Source organism: Orbicella faveolata, unplaced genomic scaffold (assembly GCF_042242905.1).
Source record: "Orbicella faveolata isolate gen_17 unplaced genomic scaffold, um_ofav_v1 contig_12, whole genome shotgun sequence".
Lineage (NCBI taxonomy): Eukaryota > Metazoa > Cnidaria > Anthozoa > Scleractinia > Merulinidae > Orbicella > Orbicella faveolata.
Window position 1 is genome coordinate 15,745,947 of NW_028301539.1, and position 27,595 is coordinate 15,773,541.

Genomic DNA, 27,595 nt, shown 5'->3' on the forward strand with positions numbered 1-27,595 from the left:
CTCTTGAGTGCCTCATTAATTCCTATATATACATTCTGGAATTCTGGAACGAAACGGACTTCATCCGGAAATCACACGACAGACGGATTTGTCCGGAATAAGGTGTACTTTGATCTCTGGGGCCGAGATTAAGAGTCCGTTGTCCGTATTGTAGAGGTGTCACACACACTATGTCACTCTTTATAGCAAAACCTTACTGGACCTATACTTTGGGATCTAAATTTCTTTAGTAAGTTTGGTCTCGTTAGGGTGTCTCGGGAAAAACCGCGATATTTCACGCCGTATGGGCCTCGTTTAGGACTGCACACAAAGAAATAGTATTTTTGTTTCTTTAAGGAGTCAGACCTTTAGGGGTCTTATTGAAAATTTCAAGTCAATTTCACGAAGAATGAGAATGGCAAGTTTGTAGCCCCTTGATTTGGAAGTCACAGCCAGTTTATTACATTTATGGTTAAGCCTTATTACATTTATGGTTGTTCAGTTTGTTACATTTATGGGCAAATTTTATTACATTTATGGTTAGTGGTTTTATTACATTTGTGGTTAAAAGTTATTACATTTATGGTTAGTATTACATTTATGGTTAATTTTTATTACATTTATGGTTGGTATTACATTTATGGTTTTTATTACATTTATGGGTGATACAGCCCTAAGGACTCTAAGCAAACATTACGTGAGGACGATAATAATAATAATACTTAATGGGTTCTTAAAAACGTATTTTACATCACATGGGAAGTCTCAATGCTTTTTATATGCGCCGTACGTGTCAATTTAGCCAGGAACCATTTCATACTCGTGCACCAGTAGATCTCCGTGGGCTCGCCGGCTAATAGTCATGGAGTCTGCTAGGTTACAAAGACAAGAACGAACTTTGCCAGGTTAGTTAAAAACAGCAAATCGGCCATATCCGATAATTTAACCCTCTGAATGACATCTGTGATTAAAGGGACACGGTCACCTCTTTTAGCATGATTTTGGAAATCTCAAAAACATATATCGATGAATGGAAGCTGAGCAATGATGGTTTTATTTTGCAGAGCAGTACTCGACAAATGATTAAAACCCATTAGGAAGTGAGGATGGCTAACGATGGCGAGGATGGAAACGAATTGCGATATGGATTTTTGAAAAAGTGTCAGGATGGCAGTTTTTCAAGGGTTCAAGCTTGGCTCGAAAATCGTTGAAATTTTGCAAAAATGTTGCTGCAGTGTGGACTTTCTTCAAGAAATTTCTTTTCGTCATTTAGTCAGAGCTAATCAAGTTCTTGTTACATAAATTTAGGTAAATTTGCAACAGTTTTAAGCAAATATATCGTGACAGTGTCCCTTTAAAAAGCAATGAAACAACCCCTTGATGTTACCATTGATAATATACTTTTTTGGAATGGTATTGGTATTTCGTACAATACAATGCAAAGAAATGCCAAGCAACACTTTATTCTTACTCCATTTGTGCGATCTGCTGTCCGTACATGCTATCCACACGCTCATTATTAAGTCTTTTTTATTTTTAATGTGATTATAAAAAGTGTGAGAATTTTACAATGGCTAGCCTTACATACGCAAGTTTCGTTATGTGATTATCTATCTATCTTGTACTCTATTGTAATCCGAGTTAAATGATTAAATGTGATTCGTTGAGAAATAATATAATGACAGTATGCGAGGGAGTAAAGAGCAAAATAGCTTTGCAATGTATCTAGGGACAAAGAACAAGCCGTACAACAAACTAAATAAAGTGAATATTCTAGAAATGTTGCAAAGAACTCAAATTCAGGCTAGCAATTAAGTTGGAGGAAACTGAAGTCTCGCAAAACATCGATTTATAGAATAGGAGAATATTAAACAGATGAAACCGTCTGCAACTTTTCTCATTACGTAACAACTGGATTACAACTTCGAACTAAAATAATAGAAACTAGTGAAATAAACGACTTACAGAAGTAAAGCGAATGGTTAAATGCGCGTTATGTAACGCTAATTTCATATATCAAAGGTTGTTCTCTTTTATAAAAACGTAATGAACTGTAATGAATTCATAAACTGAGCAATGGTATAATCTTGAGTAATAAATGCCTCACTTTGTCCTTTACTCGCTTAAAGAACCTGACTGTTGCAATTTAAACCAGAGCCCTTTTCGGTGTTCTGGGTGCGTGACGTCATACTGGATGAGTAGTTTGACGGTTTCTTGAGGCTAGGAAACTGACGAGAAAGTCGAAAAATTCACAAATCGTCAGAAGGCTGCATCCCAGAAACAATCCCATGTTACCTCCGATCTCACCTACAGAGGAAAGAAAACAAAAACCTTTAAAGATAATATCAACTTTAACAGAATTACGTAAGGGTGTGAAAAATCAGCATGGTTAATCACGTGCTCTGGATGTGTAAGGACCTAAAAAGAAGTTAGTTTTTTGTTTGTTTGTCATAGGTTTCAGTAGCAAGCTATTTGTACATCATTCAATCGTTTAACAATCACTTACAAAAAGCGCTGTACTTAGAAATCAGTCATTTGTCACTCCGCATTTAGTTGAATTAGAAAGTGTATAGGAAACAGATAGCGTTAACGAGAGGGTGGTGTTGTAAAAATCTGTCTGTACTGTAATCTTGCACGAAATAACGTTTCTTACCAAACAAGGAGTTGCTATCGTAAGCTGGTTCCTGTTTTTGCATCTCATAACTCAGTGACTTGAATCCCACTTGTAACAGCACCAGATTATCCCTGAGAAGTAAGAATAATGAATGAATAACAAAATGTGCGATATTTATTATATGCTATGGGCCTTATTTTGAAAAAGGTAGTTTAAACCATGTTATCAATTTAGTAAATACCGACCACCATCTTTGATAATTTTATAAGAATGAAAATGAAATGAAATTGAAAATTGAAAAATAACTCAACGGCGTATCATGTTCCGCTGAGGATAGCATGTGGACATTTCATCTATGACTTACTTCTCTATAAAAGTTACACAAACAGGATTGACATACATCCAGGACAAATCACACTACCTTTGGTACTGCTCGTTGTCATAGTAGCCATCCAGTGTAAGTGCATTGGCGGTGCCAGTGTCGGGAAACCTTGAATAAGATACTTCAGTATTGTACCTAGTCTGAGCACAGGGAACTTGGCAATCACAGATGTCCTCGTCCAAAGATGCTGCACAGAAAAAGACATCATTACTCGTATATCCATTTAGAGATCACACGCATTTCATGTTGCTTATTTCGCAAGGGAATATTCGGAAAGGTAAACTGTTGAATTAATTGCTTCAAATCTGTCTTGACAATTTTATTGTTCAGACTTTACACGTGCAGACTTGCTTGAATTTCTCAGCAATTTACCATTTCAACACTGGTAGCAAAACGCCTTTTTAAGTTCACAAGAAGCACTACGATGCTTTGCGGACTTGGCCAGGACTATGAAACAAGAAATTTTCTTGAAGTAGAGAATAGCCTGATTCGTCTCGTTATCAGTACATGCACGTTGAAAAATCATTATGTATTTCAGTGCACGTTAGATTTACGTACTCGTAGTTGTTGCTCACCGTCTATCTCGTACTTGCAGGTCTCGTCTTCGGGTGATGTGCAGGTGCGAATCTCGGGAGAACCTCAAAAAGAAAAACGAATAAAAACTAAAATAAACTAACAGCCATTTGCAACAGGCTAGTCCTGCTAAATAAAGTTACGGAGGCGGGTTACTTTTCGCAACCTTTTGTATGCAGCGATATTTGATATATAAATGTTTTTTAGGGAGATTCCATATGGTGTTAATTTTTCAGTGGGCTAGACTCAACTTTACTACATGTCTCACATATACATTACCTTTATAGCCCGCGATTCGACATTTACACTTGTTTATAGTTTTTTCTGCTCCGCATTCATGGAGGCATCCTTCTGCTGTGTAAGTGGAGAAGGTTTTCAACGTTTTCTTCGTGCAGTTGGTGGTGTATGGCTTTTCCAGATTCTCAAACTGTAAAAAGAGCGAGCTAAGTCAACCATTAAGAACAATGACGACCAAAATAATTTTGAAACCTCCGTTAAAATAAGTTACAAATCCAAAATAACTCAGTGCGATCTAGCGTCTTACTACAATTTTAAATATGCACGGACAAAAGTTATTTTAAACCCTGCATGGGGTTAACAAAGTAAACCCAGCCCCCAAAATAACTTTTAACCAAGAGATTGAAATTATTCCGAAACCAACGACAAATGTACCGAACACAGCGACAAAAGTGATTTTACGCCTTGGAGCAAAGAAATCCGGACCGAATTCAGGGCATGACAAACAACTTTTATAGCTCACTCTATCAGCGGTGCTAAACTCTTGCTTTGAATGGCCAACAACTGTTATAAATAACAAAACAAACATACCTTTTTCTGCGAGAGAGCAATAAAGGCATGCTGTCCGGGACCTACATTGATTCCTTCCCATTCATCGAAATATTCACCTTGTCCATGAATCAACACCTTAAATCCTTCAGAAAACTTTCCTTGAGTATACTCATATGTCTGTGTATCGAGAATCACAGTCAAACCGGAGGAAACCCCAGCGGTATCCACTGATTTTACCTCACCATCAATACCCGAGTTAAAGGTATAACACATCCCCCACGGAGTTACCATGGGAACAAAGTCTTTTGCTGAACATTCCGTCTCATTCCAGCCAAACGTGCACCTGGTTCTAGCGAATTCACTTATGTTCTGGCTGTAATACCGATAAAATTCTTCGATATTGGGCTCATGACCTGATGTCTGCATGACAGCTAAGAGATCTTGTCGATATTGTCTCGTGCAGTTTGGTACAGAAAGGGCCTCTCCTTCAGAAATGGGCGCACAGCAGCAAAGCAGTGACAATCCACATGGCCGATTACCTCGAACCTCTGAGGTCACGGCGCATGAGCTGAGGTTTAAACCGCTGGATGCAAATTGTGGGTTGTCATCAGTCATGAGAATTTTGCTTCTAGCAAAAAGGTTGAGTTGGCAGATCGTAACAGCTGGAAAGTCCATTTCTTTGAGATTTTTCCTGCTTAATACAGTGCTTATTGGACGACTGTAGTATTTGTTAAAAGCTCTGTAAACTGTAAATACATAGTAACCACCTGAGGAAAGCAATAACAAAAGCCAGAGAAGACGAATGAGAACATGGCGCCTCATGAAGACATAACGAATCCCATGCAATGTTGTGTTATCCACAAACTCCCGCCACATCTCAGCTGAGGCCTGGTTTTTGTTATTTGGCTTAGGTGGTTTTTGTTCCTCTTCAAATTTTGCCATTGCAAAGTCATTCGTTTTTCCTTCCATGGAACTTAATTTTCATTGACTTCCACGATCGTCTGCCGTGTACAGATTACTGCTAGGAATCTCTGTTGAGAAACCAGTTCAAATGTTAGAAAAGATGTACCAGAGCGGATTTCAGCGGGTAACTGAAGGGCCAATTTCAGTTTTCTTCTTCCTTCTTACAAGAATGAAAGCCGATTTTCATCTCGCTCCCCCTACTGTGTACTCGCAAAGTATTACAAGAATTAACAAAGTTGCCAAAATTCCAAAACTTAAGCAGAACAAGATCTTGATTTGTAGGGACAATAATCAACCAACTAAGTACCTTAGTTCTAGCGGAAATGCGCAAGGTTAAACTTCTTATCAGTTCTACGTTGAACAACTCTCGTGAGCAATGGTGTGTGGGAAAGATGCGATACTCAAAACATTTCGAGCTCGTGTAGGGATATAATTCATGGCAGGACACATATATAGTTTGCTTTTATTCACTGCCGTTTGCTTGCGTTTAGCATTTATATACTGTGTTTGCTTGCGGTTAGCATTTATTTACTGCCGTCTGCTTGCGGTTAGCATTTAAGGGGTGAAAGGGAAAGCGGCTAAATGTGTCCTACCATGCATTATATGTCCTCGTGTAGCTTGCAAATTGTTCCGCGCAGGTTGTAACGCCTGTCATGTTGGCGAAGGAAACCGACACCTTGCTACACTTGTACGTAAACATTTAGCACATGACAAGCATTTGCCCGTCTTCTAACACCAGCTAACACCTGAAAGGTTCATGTTCCAAAGGCTGTTTTACAATCCTCGACGGAAAACCCTCTTTATTAAACGAGCAACTTTGTCATGTTAATTTCTTGCTTCCTCTTCGTTTTGTTTGCACTACCATTGTATTTCACTCACTCATTTTCACGTCGTATTTTAGCAGCTGCTATTCTATTCGCTGTAATCGCCGAAACTAACGAAGTCATTCGAAACATTTATTTTAAAAAGTCGTTCCAGGTTTACTTGAAAGCTAGAAGTATTATAAACAGACGGTCGAATAATTTTTATAGCAGACTGTTACAGTCCTACTAAGAATTGAGTTTGGTGATTTATACTTTCTGTTTCGTGATATTTCTTTCTTGGTACATCACACAATTGTTAATCAGCCATTCAAGTCAATAACAACATGTCAAACCCGTGTTTTTATGCCACGAATTTAGTCGATACTTTACTGCGGCAAAGTTACGCTCTAATTTAAAAATTCTCTTGTTTAAATTAGAATTTAACAGAATTGTTTTCTTTGACAAGGTTAGGCTTTAAGTTTCCGTAATCTCTGGGGAACGTTGGCTGGAAGCAAAATCATTAAAATTGCGATGTCTGTTTGCGTTTGCTCTTTCAGCGTTTATATGCACTCGTGTGCTTTAGTTTATAACTTGCGATTGCGGTTGTTTCTTGTTTTTCAACTTCCAGCTAAATGCCGTGAAGTCTTCGTCCGCGAGAGATTCGAAAGTGTGGAGATTTTGGGACAACGCAGACACTGTCAATACAGTGTAATTTGTTTTTAGGAATTGACTTTATATTGACTAAATGTTCAAGTCTTAGATTTAATATCCCACCTAGTCCTCTTCAATCTCGAGCATGCTTGAATCCAGGTTAGTGCGTGTCTATGAATATCTTAGGCCTGCTAATATGTTCTTGAACTAAAGTTCATGGAATTACTTGGTCCATGATAGTGTTATTCACGAGCAGCAGTCTTTCCTGATTCACAAACTTCACTCAGTATTTAATACGTATAATGTCTTTTATATAGTCTACAAAGGAACGTTAAGTCTTTAGGAAAAAAAGTAAAAAATAAAGCAAAGAGTCTTTTCCCTTGTACTAGAAAATGGAATAATTAACCGACGGACCAAACAGTATATCATATTGACGCAAAATGTACATATATTTCCAGAGGCTTTTTACTGTACGTATTGTACCCTTTTATAACTGATTAGTCTCGAGTTGATAACGTCATGACCTTTACACCACGACTAGAAACATACAAAAACAAGAAGGCTTCGAAAAAGTTAAAATTTACTATGATTCAAATGCTTGTCACAACGTTCATTGAATAAAGCTTGTGTTTAGATGAAGATCGAACGCTTTCAACACAGAAAAACGTTTTCAATTGAGTTTCGTGATTAACGTTTGATCATAATAAATCGCAAATGTACGGTAATGAACTTACCTTAGAAATCATCAGTGGCGCGAGGGTAGCGAGATCTTCAGATGAATAGCTGGAAAAATTCCCTTAAGTTAAAACTAAAAATGGACATTTTTGTTGTCTTGCAAAGCGGCGAAGGATACGTTGTTCAAAGCGAACCATATCACTTTGGCAACACGAAGTTTAATTAAAACATGATAATGATCCTTCAGTCATATGACTATTTAGACACTTACAAATTAGATGCCGAATACAAAATTATATAATACCATTTTTATGATGGTTTCAGCCTATGATGTTTTTTTTTTTATACCACAGGAGGTCTTCTATTCACGGAACTCTGCTCGGCTATCATGGACCAATTCATTGATTTTTATTTAAAACACTAAATAAAGTGTTGGTGTGAACTACTGAATAACAAATTATCTGAATGATAAACAAATTGGCAGATGCTGTCAACTTGCTATCTTTTCAAGCCATTTGATGAACTTCTTTCAGTTTGTTTGAAGTAGTGAAGCAGTATTTAATTGTGCTTCTGTGCACGTCTATGTCGAACAAGAAGTAGCCTCGAGTGTTTTAACTATGACCAACCTAGACAAGCCTCTAAAAATGTATGACGGTGATTCGATAAATGAGAACTCCTTTGAAAGAAATTTAATTATATGAGCTAAAAATTAATGCGAGGCAATGTCACCCTTAAACCATGGTATCTTAGATTCAAAACGTTGGCGAAAATGCAATACAAATCAAGGTAAAAAGTATGCAAATACAGTAAATTCAAAGATGTAAGACGCAGGTCTATGACATTTCACGTGGGAAAATGGTGTATATAGGCAAATGTTATTGATTCCTTGCTGGGTTTTGAAAAATAAGCCACCCAGTGTAACAACCTTCAAATATAAAGTAGATGTTTTGTACCGAAGAAGGCAGTATTTGTAGAAACTGAACTAAAAGGGTTCAAATATGCAAAACGTAGATCATTAAAACACAGTGCTACCATTCAAAGTTGAGGGTAAAGCCGTCACGCAAGCCATCCATATGGACTCGTTGCGACTCTCGCTATGGTTATTCGTATAATATGGTATCTCCTTCGTACAAATTCAAATATATGACACTCCTTTGAACAGAATCTGTCAAAAGGATTTCTGCGAGCAAATACAGATCCTAAGGAAAGTTACAAGCTCACCTTGGTTTTGAGTAGAGCGTGCAGTCCGATAAATCAAATAATCGACCGCAGTTAGGATAGCACTGAGGAGCAATGTCTAAACCAGCATCGTTTTGATAGTATGAAGATAGCTATGTACCGACACTGAACGTTGAGCTGTAGTGATCTGTACCATTAACGAAATCGAACAATATCTTCTTTGTCGTAAACGTAATAGAAGGCAAATACAAACATGTAAATAGAAACAGTCCAATCATCCATGAAAAGGAACTGGCTGTGCTGACGTCACTATGGGCGATAAATTTCGCCCATGTGAAGAGTTGGGGTGGGGTAATAAATATGATGAATGTATTCGACGTGGATTCAAATACCCTTTTATTACCTCTCTAAGTTATTGTAAGACCTCTTTATTGCTTAAGAAATCAAGTGCGAAATTTGAGTGGACAATTTTCTCTTTTTGTTTTGGGAAAACTGAGGCTCGTAGGTGATTGTTAATGCAGACGTTTACTGTGTTGAGCGATTTTTATAGAGAGATCCCTCTATCCCCAGTGAATCTTATCAGGAGGTATGTGATGCACGGAACTGACTCGACCTAACACAAGGCATTGTTTGTAACTGAACCTAGCTTTCCCGCGGCGAAAACTTTGGATTTGATCTTCATAAGTAGTTCGGTAGATTTTACCATGACAGAAGCAACCTATTTTAAATCACCAATCTAAACTGGATGATAAGGACATTCAATGTTTCTATGTATGTTTATTTTTTCCTCAGTGACCTTTAATGACCTCCAAGTGGCTTTAGTCACGACGCAACATAAGTTACCTTTTACTCTAGGTATTAAACTTCTTGAGCTGAAAGCGTAGACATAAAATAACAATTTACACCGATGATTGTGGCGTGACCAGATGATCACCATAAAAAACGATCGGTCATTAACACGGCAGTGATGATGTACATGAGCCAATCTTTATCACCTGACAATAACAATCATCATTACAATCAATGTTTCTGTTAGGTTAATTCTGCGTTCCTTAAACGTTTCAGAAGGTGAAACGCCACAATTTTGCATGAACATATTCTCGAGGGTTCTGTGAGACCTTAATTTAAGATATTTTATTGCCTACTTATAATGTCGAGAATTATTTGGACACGTTAAGACTCTTTGGGTGGTAGGTGTGCAATTTACATCATATGATTGGTACGTGCAGCTTTTCGCCCCATTTCCTTATAGTCCTTGTAATATAGGCCTCGTCTCGAATTTATGTTATCCAACTTGTTGGTTTACAAGTTTTCTTGCCAGCTGAAATAATTTTAATCAGGGAACGCGGAGAGAGAGGGGCTGGTAGGGCTATAGCCCAACCACTTTTATTACTGGGATGGCGCGCAAATGCAAAATAAATGGCGAAACACTGACCTTAACGTTTACTTGTATTGGCCAGATTTTTTAGCCCTACCACTAAAATGGTCTCCTAATAATAGTGACATTGTGCCTAGTGAAATGTTATTCGCAACGTAATGAAATGACTAAATAGATGTTAACTCCGCTAGAATGTCTAAAACGCGTCAATCAGTCCACAAAATTTACAGGAAATTAGGAAGTTTTTAATTTAACAATTTTTCAAGGAAAGGAAATTGTCAAGTTCCACCCGAGTCAATGATCCCGTGCAAAATAGTAACATGTCGTTTGTTGTTCATAGTGAGTTAATAACGACTAAACCAGCTGTAACACATTATATTAACAAAGCGAACGGTTTTGACCGATGTGGACATAAGGTACATCAAGCAAAGTTCTGTTTAAAACTGATCACTGAACAACGGTCGTTTCCGTTCACTTGAGCTATCATGGCGGTAATGACTTAATCTGATTCAACTCACATTTGCTCTTTTGTCAAGGTTTGTACACAGTTCAACCTATAAACTTGCGAAAGCCCAATAAATTCAAACGAAACGGTGTTAGCGTAGCGTTATGACGTTTTCCGCTGGCATTGACATTTCTCAAACTGTTTTACCCTACAAAATGCTGCATTTGACCTGCACATAAATTGCAATGCTTGCTGAATTTATTGTTATTCTCTTGAGACTGAAATGAATAACAAAATAATTGATATGTTAAACCTTTTCTGTTACAGAAGTAACAAAGTTCCTTGAAAGGAATGCGTTGTTCGGCGCTTGGGATGCATTTTATTTAAGTTTGCGGTATTGGTCGTAGCTAGTGGAGACATAAGCTCCTATTCTAGTTCAGAGTAGTAACTTCGAAGGTCAGTTCTTTAAGTAGCATTTATTGGTGCAGCTGATTGTAAATATTAGAAGAAGAATTAAGCTCAAGTGTCGGGGTTTTATTTTTCTTGCAAACGCGCCTCCCTACACAGACACAGGCTAGGACATTTCTACAAATTTTGAAATATTATAATGGATTTTATCTTTTGTAGATCGATAATTGTTGTCAGTATTACCCTGCGTTGGATAAAAGCTAGTTCAGATGGGGTAGAGATAACTTAGAAATACTTTGACCACTTTAACTTATTAACTTGACTACCCATATACACCTTTATGTCTTTTATATCAATGTTTTGATTACTGGTTCCCAAACTCACTAGCTTTGATGTTGCCAAGAACAGATAAAATATGATAGAAATATTGCATTGCGTCTTTTGTAGATGAACAATTTTTGCCAGTATTACACTGCATTGGAAAAAAGCAAGTTCAAATGTCGATACTTAAACCACTTACCTACATACTTGATTACCTATATACACCTTTATATCAATGGTTTTATTTACAGGATCCCAACTTCGTTAACTTTGACGACGTTAATAGATAAAAACACGCGTGTTTGGATACTCCAAAGTACTCTGTACGTTTGGGCTTGGACCGTTTTATTCTTACAAAGTTGCATGATTGAAGGAAGATAATTTTAATCAATCACCACAAGTGTAAGTTGTGATAAACAGTAAAAAAGTGCTATTAAAAAAAATTCAAACACTATTTGGTTGTTCAGGTGAAAAGAAAATATTTTACGCGGAAAAACATTGTCAAAAACACGTGCTTCATTTTGTAAAACTCCTAAGCAATAAAGGCATCGAGCCTTTTGCCTTGTGTTCCAGGGGTTTTCTCTTGTTTGGGAATAGCTTTCTCAAACTTGTTAATAATTCATCAAGTTGAAAACAAAGGAAATCATGTATTAATGTTTGGAATTTGTGTTTCGATATCGTATCTTAATTGGCATATATTTTAACGATTTTAGTTCTTTGCTTTCTCCTTAGTTTTAGTATTTACTTAGTTTTAGTATTTACATTCGAGACATGTGCAGTGTTTTAGCCCATTTCCGTGAAAAGTATTGTTACTCTTTACGGTCTTTGGAAGCCGGTGTGGTAAAACAAAATCTCTCGTGTTTATAATACATCAAACACTCGCAGTTCATACCATTTTTGCCGTGCAATCTCGCCAGTTTTCATTTCAATATCTATACTAACAAATTGCGAAGGCAAGGATCGAACCTAAGTTTATAATTAGTGTTAATGTATACTGCGCTTAAGGCAAGACAAAAACTCAGCGGGAGTGCCATGCAATCTGAGCAGTGAATGCACAGTTTGAACTGACATTGTTTTTTTATTTTATAAAATTTTTTTTTTTTTCAATTTCTCTGTCCTTTTTTGGGCAAAGGAACAGCTTGACATTTCCTTTTCTTTAGTTTATAGCAAACAATTACTATACAATGGGGAACGATCTCATTTGTAAGGCTTGTATGAGGAAATATTTAGTACTGAATAGAATTAGGGCTCTTAGCTAATCATGGTAATGTTAGTCACTATCAGTCAAACGTAAGACAACTGACTCATTGAAAATTGAAAGGAGGCCTCATCCAAATTGAGGTTTCTCGAGGGTTCTCGCGAGAGTTTAATCAGTGCCAAAACTCAAGAATTAAAAGGGTTGACGGAAAGCGCAATCGCAAAAAATAGCCCATATTTTGAAACACGTAAAAAAACCTCAATTTAATTTAATGATTTTACTGGGTATCATGACGTATTTTGGGGGTTAAAAAGACTAATTCAGCAGGCCCACGGTTCTGAACCTAACAGAGACAAGAAAATAACATAGCCAGCCAATTACAATTGGAAACCATTCATCTCCTTGCGCTGTTTTCATACTGACTGGCAGCATGTCAAGCCCTGTTTGACTGGAGGTAATGCCATCTGCAACTGGAGCCTCATAATTTTGGGCTTTCTGAGATATTTTCACGACAAAGAAGCTGAATTTAAACATCAGTAACGAAGAAGCAAATTCCCCGTTTCATCTGCTAAGAAGAAGAGGATTTACAAAAACTCGAAGAAGGATTCATGATCAAAAAGACGAGAAAAGTAAGTTGATCTTCGTCGAGTAAACCTGCTCTGTTCTGACAATTATGTTAAAATGCCATTTCAGTAATGACACAATCAATTTCAGTTTATCTGTTCTAAATAACAAAAGTTTAGTCTTTTCTTTGAGATTTTGTAATTTCTCTTTTCAGGAAAACTTTTAAAAGCGATTGTTTGACAAATAATGTGGTTTTCTGGCACATTTTATACATTATGTTGCCCAGTATCCAATTGTCAAATTTTAAAACTGTCACATCTTCCATTGCGCGAAAGCTGGAGGTCTCAAATGTAACCCTGAGACATTTACTCTTTTCCTTTCGTTTCCATCTTTAACTTTCATTTTCTGCAAAGCTCCTTAGTCGCTCATTATTCCGTACAGCGAGAGCCCGGCCACAACAGGATAAATGAATTTTGGACGTAACTCTGCTAAACCAGCCAAAGCATTAGCTCCTTTTGTACTTGTAAATGTGCTCAGCCTTCAATTCGAAAAAATAGACACCCTCGTAAGCGAGCAACATGATAAAATTCATTCCGCTCCCTGTTATGTCCTGTTATGTCCTGTTATGCTAAAGCAATTACCTGAGACAAACACACAGAAAATAATTCGTCTCGAAAAATAAATAAATCTATTATATTACTGAAAAAAATACTTCATTGTGGTTAGATGAAAGGAAGCAAGTTAATCGTTAATTATTAATTTCCATTGTACTGTAAATTGATACGGGCGCGTTCCTAACTTTTTCACTCTTAATGGTTATCGTAATTAATAGTAGGAGTAATCTTATGAAAATAGCAGTAATTACGGGGGTTACTCTACGGAAGATTTACACTACTCGTGATATTTATAAATATTTTCTAATTGCAGTCGTCAAGCTCTTATTATTTTGAGAGAATTTTAAAATATCACTCGTAGAGTAATTGCATTCATGAGATTACTGGTACATACTTAACATAATATTACCTTGCAGGGAATGATATGCATAAACAATAATGCTAAATTAAAATCACACTTTAAGTTATGAAATGAATTTTTGTTCAGCTCATGCAACGATTTTGCAGATTTAAGAAACGCTGCAACTGGGCGCTATCAATCAAAATTTGGTGATTTTTTCTGACCATTGCTATTCCAAATTTCAGGTAAAATTAATCATCAATCTGACAACTTGAACTCGTTGAGTATCTTCACGCCAAAATTGAAAAATCATAAAGTCTTATTTACTCACTTACTTACTATTTGAAAAAATCGCATTCATCAGGCCATAAGTTTCGAGAGCAGTAGTATAACAGTGCAGTGAAAAGCACAGCTATTAGCTATAGAATTTTACTCATCGGAACAACGGAGGATTGAACAAGTGTTCGTCAAGCTATAATAGCGCGCCGATTTACTTTGAGTCGCGTTAAAATCATATTTACACCCGTGCATCCCAATTCTGTTGTTATAACAAAGTCAGTTCTTTTAGTAACAAGTATAAAAACTGTTTCTTACTAGGGGAAACAGAATGAATAATTGAATTGAATTTCATCTCTAATTATCCTCATCAGGCACGGGCGAGAAAATGAATGACTTTTGGAAGGTACAAAATCCAGAGGTAGGGTTTTCCCAGAAGGAAGCTCAACATAACAATAAACAGATCCCAACAGAGATATGGCGTGAGTTTGTGGATAACACAACACTGCATGGGATTCGTTGTCTTCATGAAGCGCCACATTCTCATTCGCCTACTCTGGCTTGTGTTACTGTTGACCTCGGGTGATTACTACATTTCCATAGTCTACGGTGCTGTCAACAAATACTACGACCGTCCAATTAACACCGTACTAAGCAGAAAACATTTGAAACAGATGGACTTTGCAGCTGTTACGATCTGCTCTCTCAATATGTTTGCTAAAAGCAAAATATTCATGACTGATAATAACCCACTCTTTGCATCCAGCGGCTTAAATATCAGTTCATGCGCTGTGACTTCTGGAGTTCGAGGGAGCCACCCTTGTGGATGGTCTCTGCTTTGCAGTTACGCTCCACCCTGGTATGTATACTCTACCTCTGGTTTGCCAAATTGCACAAGTCAATACAAACAAGTTCTGCTAGATGCAATGAAGAAATCATTTCATCGTCCCGACCAAGAAGAATTCTCTCGACACTACAGCCAGAATATAAGTGCTCTTGTTGGACCCATGTGTTATTTTGGTTGGGAAGAACCGGATTGTTTCCCAAAAGATTTTGTTCCTTTGATAACTCCATGGGGGATGTGTTATACCTTCGACTTAGTAACTGATGATAAGGTGAAAACAGTGGATAGCGCTGGAGTTTCATCCGGATTAACTGTCATTCCTGATGCACAGATACATGAGTACACTGACGGAAGGTACTCAGATGGGTTCAAGGTGTTGGTACATGGACAAGGCGAATATATCGATGAATGGGAAGGAATACATGTGGGACCAGGACAGCGCGTCTTGATTGCTCTTTCGCGGAAAAGGGTTTGTATATTCTGCGAGACAGAGATTCCCTTCTCTTTCTGCTCGGTGAGACAAGAGGGAACCTTTGATAGCAACTGCTCTATTGCCTATTGTGCATGCGCGAGTTGTCACGTTTTGTCATGTGAAACGTTTACAAGCAATCAAATTTTCAGTTATTTTCGGTTTAACTGTGGGAACGACTAGTCACTTTTCCACCGTTTATTTGTGAGAGAAACCGCACTGAGAAATTTCTTATACTTTTGCGAAGTACATAGCGACAAAGAAACAGATCGGAATGCATCCAAAATTGGCTTCATTCCATGCTGTCCAGCACGTGTTCGCAAACTGCAAACTAGCTGCGGCAGGGATGTTTTGCAGAAAGCCAAATGCAGAACGGCAAACGCCGAATACATTGTTTGCTTGCGGTTTGTTTCATTAATGCTTGTTTGCGGTCCGCTTTTATTTGTTTGAAAAGACTGCATTATACTGTATTTGGCCCTTTTAAAAAAGCAAAAGCTAACTGCAAGCAAAATGAGTGAAACTAACTGCGAGTAAACATTGCATTGGGCATTCTCTTTTATGCAATTGGTGTTCGGCATTCTCCACACCCCTGCCGAGCTACCGCTGCCCCTGCTTGCGGTTTGTTTCATTAATGCTTGTTTGTGGTCCGCTTTTATTTGTTGGAAAGGACTGCATTATATTTGGCCCTTTTAAAAAAGCAAAAGCTAACTGCAAGCAAAATGGATGAAACTAACTGCGAGTAAACATTGCATTGGGCATTCTCTTTTATGCAGTTGCTCTTCGGCATTCTGCCACACCCCTGCCGAGCTGCAGACAGAGAAACTGTTTTGGTATAATTAGAACTGAAGCTAACCAGTCTAAGAACCCTAACATCAGGTTCCTTTGACAATGGATAGTTTTTTAGGTGAATTAATTGCACAGCAATAGTTTCTGGAGCCTTGCAAGCAGCCAAAGATCGTTTGAATTTGATGCGTACAAGACGAACCCAGTGCAGGGCTGCAAATTGCAATTTTGTAGCCAATCATGGGGTACCAGATGTTGTCAGCAAAGTCACATAGAGACAGCATTTTGAATCCTATCTTAAATTCGTAAGTTATAAACCGGTTAAAACTTGCTAAAAACAAGTATTTTTAATTCATTTGTTTCTGGTTGGATACGACGACTGATTAAACGAACGAGCGGTTGCCAGCAGAGTTTCTCCTTCGTCTCTCACCGAGCAGAAAGCGTAAAACCATAATGTTGATTTTACGTACCATACATATGGCCACTTCCACTGACTATCAAGTTTTCCTTACTTGATAATTTTTGTTTTGCCAGCTGGTGTTCATAAATAAAAATGATTTTGAATTTCTCAGTACAAGAATTTGGAAGAGTCATACGATACAAACTGCACAAGACAATCGCTGAAAACGTTCTGAACATACACACAAGAGGGATGCCTTTATGAATGTAACGCTGAAAACATCGTAAAGGTGTGTGGTTGTCGACCAGCCGGCTACAACGGTAAGAGATATTTGAGGCTTGAGGTTACTGCGGCAGTTAAAACCATTTGACACATTTAACTTTCGCATTAGAGGATTCGAGGTACAGTCAAGGGCCTCCTGGCAAATTCCCTTTTTGAGATTTACCTGCAGGGAATCATGGTAGCTGTATTCATCATCTTGGAATGGATATTTGTTTTGATGAATACAACTATCATGATTCCCTGCAGGCGTGTCTCGTGGAGGAAATTGGCCATTTTTCCATAGTAAGTTGTATTCAAATGAATAGGTTTATACCAACTTCTTTTATTCTGGGTCCCTCACGATAAATGCATGTATCTTTTGATGTAAATTTAAATCACGTGCAAAACCCATGTTTTTATCATGGGTGATAATCTACACTTGAAAACCCGCCTCTAGTGTCCTGTCAGCTAGGATGTCTGTCGTCATTTTTAAACACGCTTTCCCTTCCTTTTAAAATTGAATGGGAAGAGAGGCCCATACTTAGTATCTGGAGGCAACGCAAATATAGTATCCTGAAAACACTGTATGGAATGAAAGACTGTACATGTGGCTCTTCACTAAAGTAGTAAGGTAGTTATATGATTTCCGTAAGTAAATTTTGTTTGTTTTCATTTGAAGGTGCTTTCGGAATCTCAACGTGCGTAACAGCTAAAGAGAATCGCTGCTACCTCCAAGAATCCAGTGAGCAAAGACGCCCATTTCATTCACCACGTCCCCACGTGTCCTGAAGTCCATATCTTTTATACTTGCTTTAAGGTTTTGTTTTATGGGAGTTAGCCTAACATTGACACTGAACGAATTCACAACCTCAGCTCTTTCTGAGGCCCAATGTTCAACCACCAAACAGCAACAACACGAGGGATAAACCTATAAAGAGTGCAAACAAATGACATAATATAGACAGAGACAGACACACAATTTTGCAATTTCACAGAATATGGCTCACGGTTGTTTCCTCGGGTCTAAAATTACAAGGCAACTGCTTTACTCTTTTTACCCTTTTCAAGCGTAAAGATATACTTATCTGATAACCAGATTTAGAGAGTCAAGGTTAACCTACAAATTATCATGGCAACTGGCTCAGGCTGTTTATTTGATTAGTAGTCTCAAATTGGTGAAAACACTGTATCACGTGTCTTATGCCAAATGCTAAATGTGTATCACTGTGGGAAGACCGCATAGACTGGACATCGGTCTTAACACCTCACTGATTCAAATGTATTTATTCATGTAATATCTTTAGATGTGGAGATCTGTGACTGCCACGTGCCCTGCTTTCAAAGTAAATACCATTCTGAAATATCTTCTTCAAAGTTCCCAGATGCTGTTACTGCTGACAAACTGATATCAGATGGTTACTACGATAGTCTGCAGTGCCAAAGGTAAACATTTTTCTCCTCAATAAAGCATGTTTTAAAAATGGTAAGACGAGATAGCTTATCCAAGTTACTGATACTTGAAAATTATTTTCACCTTTATTGGGTTGTAGAAGAAGTCTGCTAGATTGTCTGTAATACATGGGGAGAGTCGTACATGCTTGTGTGGTTGAGCGTCAAAAACAGTGTTTTGCACTTTTCATGAAGCGTATGTCGTGTATTACACTTTCGCCTGGCATGGTTGATAAAAATACACACAAAATATAGTATTAGAGTATCCAATGCTTGAAGAGCCAGGAGACGACCAGGCCGCGTAAACATAAACCCAAGTGCAAGCATAGTGCAATAGGTACATGCCTCAGTTCTCTAGCACTGGAAGTAGAGTTCAAACCGGCAAACGCGAACTCAAGCAGAAAAGCAACTCTGTCTTGCCAGTTATCTGTTAAATCTCTCAAAAAGAGTTTAACTGACACTGATCACTATTGTACTCATGGGTTATTAATATATATGTATATATATTATTCTTACTTCTCAGGGATAATCTGGTGCTGTTACAAGTGGGATTCAATTCACTGAGTTATGAGATGCAAGAGGAAAAACCAGCTTATGATAGCATCTCTTTGTTGGGTGAAACTAATGTTTTTGCTTACTTTTATCAGCTTGGTTTAAAGTAATAGAAATACTTCTCAGCTGCAATGGGTTAATGAGTTTTCGAAGACGACGAACTTAAATTTTCAGTTCTTGATCGTGCATAATCAACAGATGGTCAACCAAAACTGATCAAAAATATTGGACTCAGCCCACTTCCTCTAAACTTTTACCATTTTTTTGGTTCGTTGTCTTTGTAGCTCTTGACATTCATCCTTAAAGTTATAAAAATACAGATATTCGTTTAAGCTCAATGAACCTTGGTGCCTAGAATGAATAAATGATTGTTAACTTTGTGATCTACCATCAAATGCATTGTTCTCTTTCGCTCTCTAGGTGAGATCGGAGGTAACATGGGATTATTTCTTGGATGCAGCGTAAAAACTATCTGTGAGTTCTTCGACTTTCTCGTCAATTTCCTGGCAAGAAGAAGACGCAATATTACTCATCCGGCTTGATATCAGTCGTCACTTGATTTAAACTGACCAGATTGTGTGATATTTGTGAAAGACAAAACACACTGAAAGACCTTAAGAAAGAAAGAAAAACAAAACAAAACAAAACAAAACAAACAAACAAACAAAAAAACGAAAGAACAAAACACAACGAATATAACAAAGAAAAGAAAAGAAAGATCTTTTTCGTGGTAGAATCTGTGACAGTAACATATATTGTGTCAACTTGTCGAAAATCTTAATAAGTAGTTTCTTAGAAATCGATTTTGAAATAAGAATTAACGCTTAAAAGTCACGACGTTTCGACCTCTCCGAGGTCATTTTCAAGTGAGCAAAATTTTCTAAATTAGCATAAATATGATAAAAACAAGTTATAATAGATAAAAATGTGGCGAACGCTAAAATGTGATAAACTATGAGAAAAAGTGTTAAAAAATATACAATGGAAAAATAAAATAATCTTAGCAAGAATTGCTCTAAGCAAATAATTTGGCGCGAATTGAATCGTACTGTTTGTTTAGCGTTGGTTTCAGTTCTTTGATAAAAAACATTTCAAAAATAAGTCAGTCAAATTTGTTCTGACACTTTCTTAAGATTCGAAAAATCTGCGCGATGTCTTCTGGCTTCATATCGTGCTGCTCTCTCAGGGGGTTTCCGATTGCCGATCCTTTGTGTTCTTCAATTTGTTGGTGTACACGTGCCGACACGTGCCGACACCTACACCGCCATCTCTGGCTTGTATTATTGCTTTTCCCAGGTGGTTACTCTATATTTACAGATTACAGAGTTTTTAACAAATACTACAATCGTCCAATAAGCACTGTACTAAGCAGAAAACATCTCAAAGAAATGGACCTTCCAGCTGTTACGATCTGCTCTCTCAACTTGTTTACCAAAAGCAAAATTCTCATGACTGACGACAACCCACTATTTGCAACCAGCGGTTTAAACATCAGCTCATGGTCAGTCACTGCACCAGTACGAGGTAACTGGCCTTGTGGATTGTCACTGCTTTGCTGCTACCCACGGTCCGATTAAACTATACGAAGCAAGATCTCTTGGATGCAATGCAACAACATTCCCATAATATCGTCGTTGAAGATTCTTACAGGAACTATTAAATAGACCCATCTGCACGTTTGGCTGGCAAGAACTGGATTGTTCCCCAAAGATTTTGTTCCTTTGGTAACTCCATGGGGAATGTGTTATACATTCAATTCAGGAACTGATGGTAAGGTGAAAATGGTGGATAGCGCTGGAGTTTCATCCGGATTGACTGTCATTCTTGATGCACAGATACATGAGTACACTGACAGAAAGTACTCAGAAGGGTTTAAGCTGTTGGTACATGGACAAAGCGAATATATCGATGAATGGGAAGGAATAAATGTGGGACCAGGACAGCACATTTTGATTGCTTTATCGCAGAAAAGGGTAGTTATACATAATTAATATATTTTTATGACATGAAGGAGTTTCGTGTGTTTAATTATGTCTGACTCAATGTCGCTAAGAGCTTAAACTGAAAACAAGTCGCTCTATGGACTTAATTAACCTACAGTAAGCGTTCAATAGTCAATAGCCGCCCAATAAGTCTAATAAGACGTATAAAATGCTCTACGCATAGATGCTAACATGACAAAGGCTCTCGCTGTCAAGTTGTTTACCATATGCTACGAAAAAACCGTACCATCTCTGCTGACAGTTAATACTTCAGTGACTGGAACTATTTTTGTAGACAGCAACATGCAGCATATACAAATGAGAAAGATTCGACAAGAACAGTCTGTTTTAACGTCGTCATGAAAAATCCCGTATCACTTCTTGCTGTTTTCTATCCTTTTTTTTTTTGCAAGAGCTGAGAATAACTTGTAGGCATCTTGTTTGTTTTACTTTTGAGAGAATGCAGGTACAAATAAGTCTTGATCTCAATAAAATTAAAGTAAAATAATGATAACAAAATAATCACCGAAGAAAAAGTACGCTTAAGCGTACTTCATGTTGTTTGTTCATTCATTTTCATCTGCAAGATTCTCCCGAGACTCCCGTGTGTGTATCACCCGAACATCGCACCTGTGGTAACCAGATAGCAGGAGAGAAATAAGTGTTATGATGATTGAAACATGGCTCTCAAAGTAGAAATCAAATGCAATTTTAGAAGGTGACAGTTTGTACATGAGTGATCATACCGCAGTTTCGGCAGCCCGAAGGAGCACCATAACTATAGGAACAGAACAACATACTGGCATAGAAATAGAAAACCATGCAACTCATTTTTTATGGTCAACATGGCTAGCGACCTGGATCGCGGGCGCGTGCGTCCTACGACGACGGCGACGAAAAACGACGTCTTGCAACATGGCGGCAATACTCCAGCTAGTAGGTCGACCAAATTATGCAGCTTTGTTTTACAGCGTACATCTTTGATATTGGAGATCCATGTTATGGTCAGTTGACACATGTCTAAACAAGGTATCCGCTGACCAGCATAACGTGACCATATCGCGGGCTCAGGTTAAGAGCTCATGTAGGACACGTGTGTTTCTAACCGTTGACCAGGTACTGGTTTTTGATTTGATCGCAGGCTCAAGCCAGGTTAATTTATTGTAATCAATTATTGCTTTTAGGCTTGGCTAAATCTATTTATTACTTAACTTTTCAAGTCGCATTTTTAGATGAGGAGATCTGCGACTGCCAAGTTTCTTGTTCTCAGACTAAATACAATACTGAAGTGTCCTATTCAAAATTTCTTACTAATGGCACCGCTAGCACACTGGCACTAAATGGTTATTTTGAAGATGGGCAATATGAAAGGTATCGCACTGTGAGCAGATTCAACGCCAATATAGTGTCATATTGGAGTAAGACAGTCTGGGGCCATCTACATGAAGTTCATTCCTTTGATTCTTTTTCTGTTCTAAGTGCTAATTCACTAATCTCTGGGAGAGCTTATTGATCTTAAATTGATTTCTACTATGCAAATATGTTTTGTTAACAAAGAGGAGCATATGTATATTGACTGGGTGGAATGGCCGGACGGGAAAACATTTGGCTCGAAGTTAGGACGTACCGGCAGATCAAGCGCAGCGAGGTCCGTACGTCGTAACCTCGGCCCTGACCGAGAGCCAGATAATCTAATAGCAGCGATTTCTGTTGATGTTATTCATAAAATTTTACATTTACAACAGGTGTACAAAATTTGCTTAACGTGCCAGGTTCAAAGGAAAGTTGTTAGTACCTGCCTTAAATCACTCGTTCTCAAGTTTTAAGATTCGCAATTGTTTGCATGGCTTTATTGCAGCTCGTTCCACAAATGTGTGTCATTTTGTTATCATCATTAAGTATTTTATCCCGTTGCACCATTTGATTGAATGATACAATTTCTATCAGTTTATTGCATTTAGAAGTTTGCCAGGCCTAATTATAATTTTAAAGATCTACGCTTTCGCTCATTTACATTAGATTCCGCTCATGTCAAGAGGGACACTATCACGGCGATTTTTGCATTTTTGATCAAAACAGATGAATGCACAAAATGCTCCTAGAACGTCATCATGAAAATCATCGGTAAATTGTTGAAGAGAGAGCAGTGATTTCACCACAGGTTTTTGCATACACATTCATTATGACTACCCTTTTATAGGTTTAATGCTTTTATGCAGTAAGTTTTGAAAAAAAATTTCAATATAGGAAAATATGTCTTAGGTTCTAACTTGGGTAGTGTTCTTTAGACATTACGGTAGACGTGACCTTAAGGGCTAACTATGGAATATAATGAGAATTTATGGTACATCAATGGATTATCTCTTAGATGCGTATACGTTTTGGGAATAAAAATGTGAAATCTCCAAAGCAGCAGATGTAATGCTCATTCTCGATCAAAAGGCTAAAGATATATGAGCCGGCGTAGTATGAGAGAGACCACACCTTACTTTCTACTCTTTTGAGTTCCTGTTTACGGATAAACAGAAGTTCCGGGCCATATAGATTTCAGGGGATCCATTATTTACTTGATTTACCAATGTTTTCGCTCTGTTTCAAAACGGGTGTCCTGCAACTTAGGCTATTTCTCTCTTGTCGATCTATACTGTAGCCTCAGAAAAGATATTTGAGCGTGTGCTTTAGAGGTGCAGTATATCAACAAAACATTTCCTAGTACTAGTAGAAGATTAATCAGCGTGGTTTTTTGCTTATACTCAGGGTTTGCCTGAACCTCTCTAAGACGGCAGTCAAATTTGTTGTCTGAGAGAACATTAGTTGATTTTTTTCTTAGAAGTGAGATAACTTTAAATTGTTCGGCCTGAGAGTGTAAAAATAAGTTAACACATATTTTCATCAGACTGGAAGGTCTTCAGTTTAATTAACCCCGTCTATTTGTGATACATCGCAGATTTTGCTACACACAATAAACATAAACCTGGATTACATGTTTATACCGCTGATTGCAACTCGAAGGAGCCCTAGCAGATTCCACATGTATAGGCACACAGGTGACCATTAATGTTACAAGAGTCTTCTTCTACGGCCGCGAAAAAACAAAAGTACATGTCATTTTGGTCTTGACAACCACTACGGCCAACTCGCTCCTCACCTGAAGAATAATAGAGAGTTATCATGTTAGGTCTCTTGTTAAACATTTGGCTGAAATTTAAGTAAAGTTACCTTTTCAATTTAAAATCTTTGTCGTCGTTTTAAAACCTTCGTTTTCTTACGGACCGAGGGTATTGAGGTTCGTACGTCCTAACCGAGAGCTGAATAGTTTCCCGTTCGGGCAGATCCAAATAAGTTCATAATTATCTGAGAACACAACCTTTGCTCAGCTTGATTGCGTTAGAGGCAGTGGAAATTTCCTGGTAAATGTTGAGTTAGGCGTACATGTAAATACTTGTGGGGGTCTAGACGGTTTTTTTCGGACCGGCTCACGTCAACCCATCCGGGCCCACAAACGTCCGGGTTTGCTTATGGTCTTTTAATAGTATTACGAGAGCGGGGCCATACGGGACCATACGGTGGTATAACCATAACAACAATTAATCATCCTTGTCGGGAAAAGTTAATTAACTTGAAGATTGCATGGATATTAACTACTCAGAATGCCTAATGAACAACATCGTACGTTTGTCGAGTCCTCGGAAGAATCTTGCCAACACAGAGTCTTCATCCACATTTTTTCCCGCCATGGACATTCCCAGGCCATTAGTCACCAGGCAAAACACAAGGACGAGGGTCAAAGTTTTTTTGAAGATAGCCATTTCAGACTTAATCTATGAGACAAGAATGACGTAAGACTGGCAATAAGATGATGGAACCTCACACAGCATGGAGTTCATAAACTTGTCTTTCATCTCATGTAATACAAACTTTGCTGATTTGAATTGAAAAACGAGAAGAGAAATGAATATAATGTAAACTTGCGTTGTCCAATTGCTGAGTTGTAAGCTGTTATTACAAGGTCAAGAGGTGAATTTTGTTTTAACACAAATTTGAAAATCCGTAAAGATATTCGTGTTACTCTTGTATTACCCTGCGTTAGGCTGCGCCAGATTTATGGAAGTCTAAAAACCTTATCTGATTTTCCATATGTGGTATCAGCATTCCGAAATCCGATCAGTTTATCAGATTTAGTAAAATGAAGCTGAATGGGCAATTTTGGCTAAAAGGCAAGTTGCGACGGTATACATTGCTTAGTTTACATGGCGTTTTATCTCACTGTACGATTTATTCTATATCCCATTCGTTGTCTCAAATATTGTCCAGCTTTGGCATTTATTTCACTTTGACTTTTTTCTGGGATTTGCTGTGTCTACTTGCAGAACACTTCCTGCAGGTGCTATGGAAAATGTCACCAGAAGAACAAACCTAAAATTGCAACCTTAAAATAAACTAAGTTACTGAAGGAATTAAATAAAACGACTCAGAAATAATAGCTAACGCAACACTAAATTGAACGAAAAGACCAAACTTGGCTCTGTTGTAAAAGTGTTACATTTACCAATCTGTAAATCAGTAATCAAGAAAGAAGATGGTCTATTAAAATAACTATCGAAATTAGACACAATTGACGTCAACAAATTTGTTATCATCAACCGAGAGTGTGCGTGTTTTTTCATAATCATGTGCTGTAATTGAAATCAAGGAATAACAACATGAAGTCTGAGGAAGATTTTTTTTTTATCTCAGTCTACTAATTTCTCGTTAAATTCCTGTTTTAGGTAATCACATGGTCAATTTGGATCATTTCGTAACTATTGGTTACTTCAATTCTTTATCTAGATTTAATCAGTTCAACCACATTAACTTTGATACCAGAGGATTTCTTGAGGTCACTGTAAGAAGAATTCAATTTTGTTTGCCACACGGCACAAAATCTCTTTTAACCTTCACAGAGCGCACGAATGATAATGGCAATTACTGACTATCAGTTTACTTCACCTTTCAAATATTACGTTTTTAGTTTTATTAAAAAAACTCTTAAGTGTAACATATATCAATTTCCTATATTCTATCTTTTAAGGTAGTTAATGACGCTGCTGGCCAAATTATTTTTCCATACACTGCCGACGGTATTTTACTTTTCAGTCTTTTCAATACTTATTCAGTCTACCTTCTAACTTCCGTTTTTTGCGTCCTGCTGACAGTTTCTCGTCTAAACTGCTCCCTCCGACAATGTGACAATTTTTCTCAATTAAACATGTGTAATTAGAATTTCGATGACATTGAAACCTGGGAATAGTCTGCCATACAAATGCCCCCGCATGAAGGGGAAAATCCGCACCAAGTAGCGGCGATTTCAATCCGGGAATATTATTTGAAAGGTAAATTGAGAAATTTTAATAAAAGAAAAGATAAGGCCTACATTGGATTGCAGATGAAAAGTAAAAATACATTTAAATTCAAGCAATAGAATGCATTGTGAACAGTTTCATAATTGGCGAACAGCTGTCTGAAAGAGAAGATATAGAGTTTAACTGAATTTTAGTATATCTGCCCGATAAACCGGCAACATATGCAAAGTTATTTCTAGAGGCTCTGATCTATACAGGGAATTTATGAAAGACCTCTGAGATCAGAAATGTACATGTAACTTATTTGAGTTTTTTAATGACAATCTACACAATACTTATCAGTGTCATTTCTATGAAAAATGTTAAATCAACCATGTCATATCATGCACCTCTCCAGATGGTTTATTTCCATAATTCAAAGAGTTCTTTGACTTTTGGTATTGGGAAAAGTCAACCTTTCTCAAAATCATTCCAAATGTAAGCCAACATGAACAGTAGTAACGGCGAAAGTAAAATCTGGCCATAACCAAGTTACGGCTAATATTGGTATGTACGAATCATACACGATTTAACTGAAAATAAGGACAGAAGCTCTTGGTTTCATCGATAAAAGACAAACTTACTTGTGAAGGTATGCCGTATCAAACGAGTCTTTGATCTTCCTCTGCTCTTCAAAGTCGATTTTGTATGCGAGTGTATATCAAAGATGCTTCAATTTAAGTATATTTGACTGACCAGTAGTTTAGCTGATGGAGAGTGATTGGTTATTACTTTTCAATATTGATAGCACAATTCCACTTAAACATTACTGATTTAAGCGATTGAAAACTATTTCAAAGTCACCTTAATTATATCGAATCACACCAAATTCGAAATCCGGCAGATATCTACCTCTTATCACAAACGCGAGAGTAAATAATTGTTCAATATATAGAGAACGCTCCCTCATATTATATATTTATTTAAACATTGGTCGATTTTTTTGCGTTAAATCGTATATTCCCTAATCAATTGATCTTCGCGGCTTGTAAGATGATTCATAGTGCTATTATCGGCTTCAATCAATGGCGCCGCGACTTATGCATGGTTCTAGAAAAAGATTGTTGTGTTGAAGAAACTATTTACGCGCCATACGAGCACGAGATTGCCAACGTTCAGTCCCGATAAAAAACGGAAAAACTCAACACTAATTTGAAGATGATGTTATGGCCTAATTCTTACTTCTTTTTAACCATTTAACATCAATCGGAAAATTAATTTATGATAATGAATGCGTAATTTGTAAATGTTCGTAAATTATAATCTACTATTTGTCGCCTTTGTGCCCGCATTTGAGTCAAAGACACTTTTTCAGCGTCTGT

The 27,595-nt window shown here is 37.5% G+C and overlaps 1 protein-coding gene, 1 long non-coding RNA gene and 2 pseudogenes across 4 annotated transcripts; 2 read left to right on the forward strand and 2 right to left on the reverse strand.

Annotated features, from left to right (window-relative positions):
- Positions 1-1,426: 1,426 nt before the first annotated feature.
- On the reverse strand, positions 1,427-8,945 carry LOC110045298 (acid-sensing ion channel 1C-like). 2 transcript variants are annotated; one of them, XM_089282532.1, is made up of 7 exons: positions 8,651-8,945; positions 4,377-5,368; positions 3,828-3,975; positions 3,551-3,613; positions 3,015-3,162; positions 2,633-2,724; positions 1,427-2,286 (listed from the first exon to the last, which is right to left on the reverse strand). In XM_089282532.1, exons 2-7 carry the CDS (start codon positions 5,304-5,306, stop codon positions 2,165-2,167), a joined length of 1,503 nt encoding a protein of 500 aa, XP_089138658.1. In that variant the 5' UTR covers positions 5,307-5,368; positions 8,651-8,945; the 3' UTR covers positions 1,427-2,164. The 2 variants fall into 2 exon arrangements, with proteins under 2 accessions (XP_089138658.1, XP_020606554.2); XM_020750895.2 differs by lacking the exon at positions 8,651-8,945 and adding an exon at positions 7,489-7,670.
- A 5,594-nt stretch (positions 8,946-14,539) lies between these two features.
- Positions 14,540-19,920, forward strand: LOC149116869 (acid-sensing ion channel 1C-like; annotated as a pseudogene). The gene is made up of 6 exons (XR_016205488.1): positions 14,540-15,465; positions 16,821-16,968; positions 17,589-17,653; positions 18,207-18,352; positions 18,882-18,973; positions 19,331-19,920. The product of XR_016205488.1 is annotated as an acid-sensing ion channel 1C-like (transcript).
- A 48-nt stretch (positions 19,921-19,968) lies between these two features.
- LOC149116870 (acid-sensing ion channel 1C-like) lies at positions 19,969-21,459 on the forward strand (annotated as a pseudogene).
- Positions 21,460-23,778: 2,319 nt separating this feature from the next.
- LOC149116871 (uncharacterized) lies at positions 23,779-26,991 on the reverse strand. The gene is made up of 3 exons (XR_016205489.1): positions 26,858-26,991; positions 24,566-24,713; positions 23,779-24,040 (listed from the first exon to the last, which is right to left on the reverse strand). It is a non-coding gene; the product is annotated as an uncharacterized LOC149116871 (long non-coding RNA).
- Positions 26,992-27,595: the final 604 nt, after the last annotated feature.

Bases quoted from the DNA above. Each gene is read 5' to 3' on its own strand.
- LOC110045298 (XM_089282532.1), bottom strand. From the start codon at position 5,306: ATGGAAGGAAAAACGAATGACTTTGCAATGGCAAAATTTGAAGAGGAA. The intron at 3,976-4,376 runs GTATGTTTGTTT...CTCTTTTTACAG, and splicing joins TTGCTCTCTCGCAGAAAAAG to TTTGAGAATCTGGAAAAGCC. The intron at 3,614-3,827 runs GTAATGTATATG...TTTCTTTTTGAG, and splicing joins TCGAATCGCGGGCTATAAAG to GTTCTCCCGAGATTCGCACC.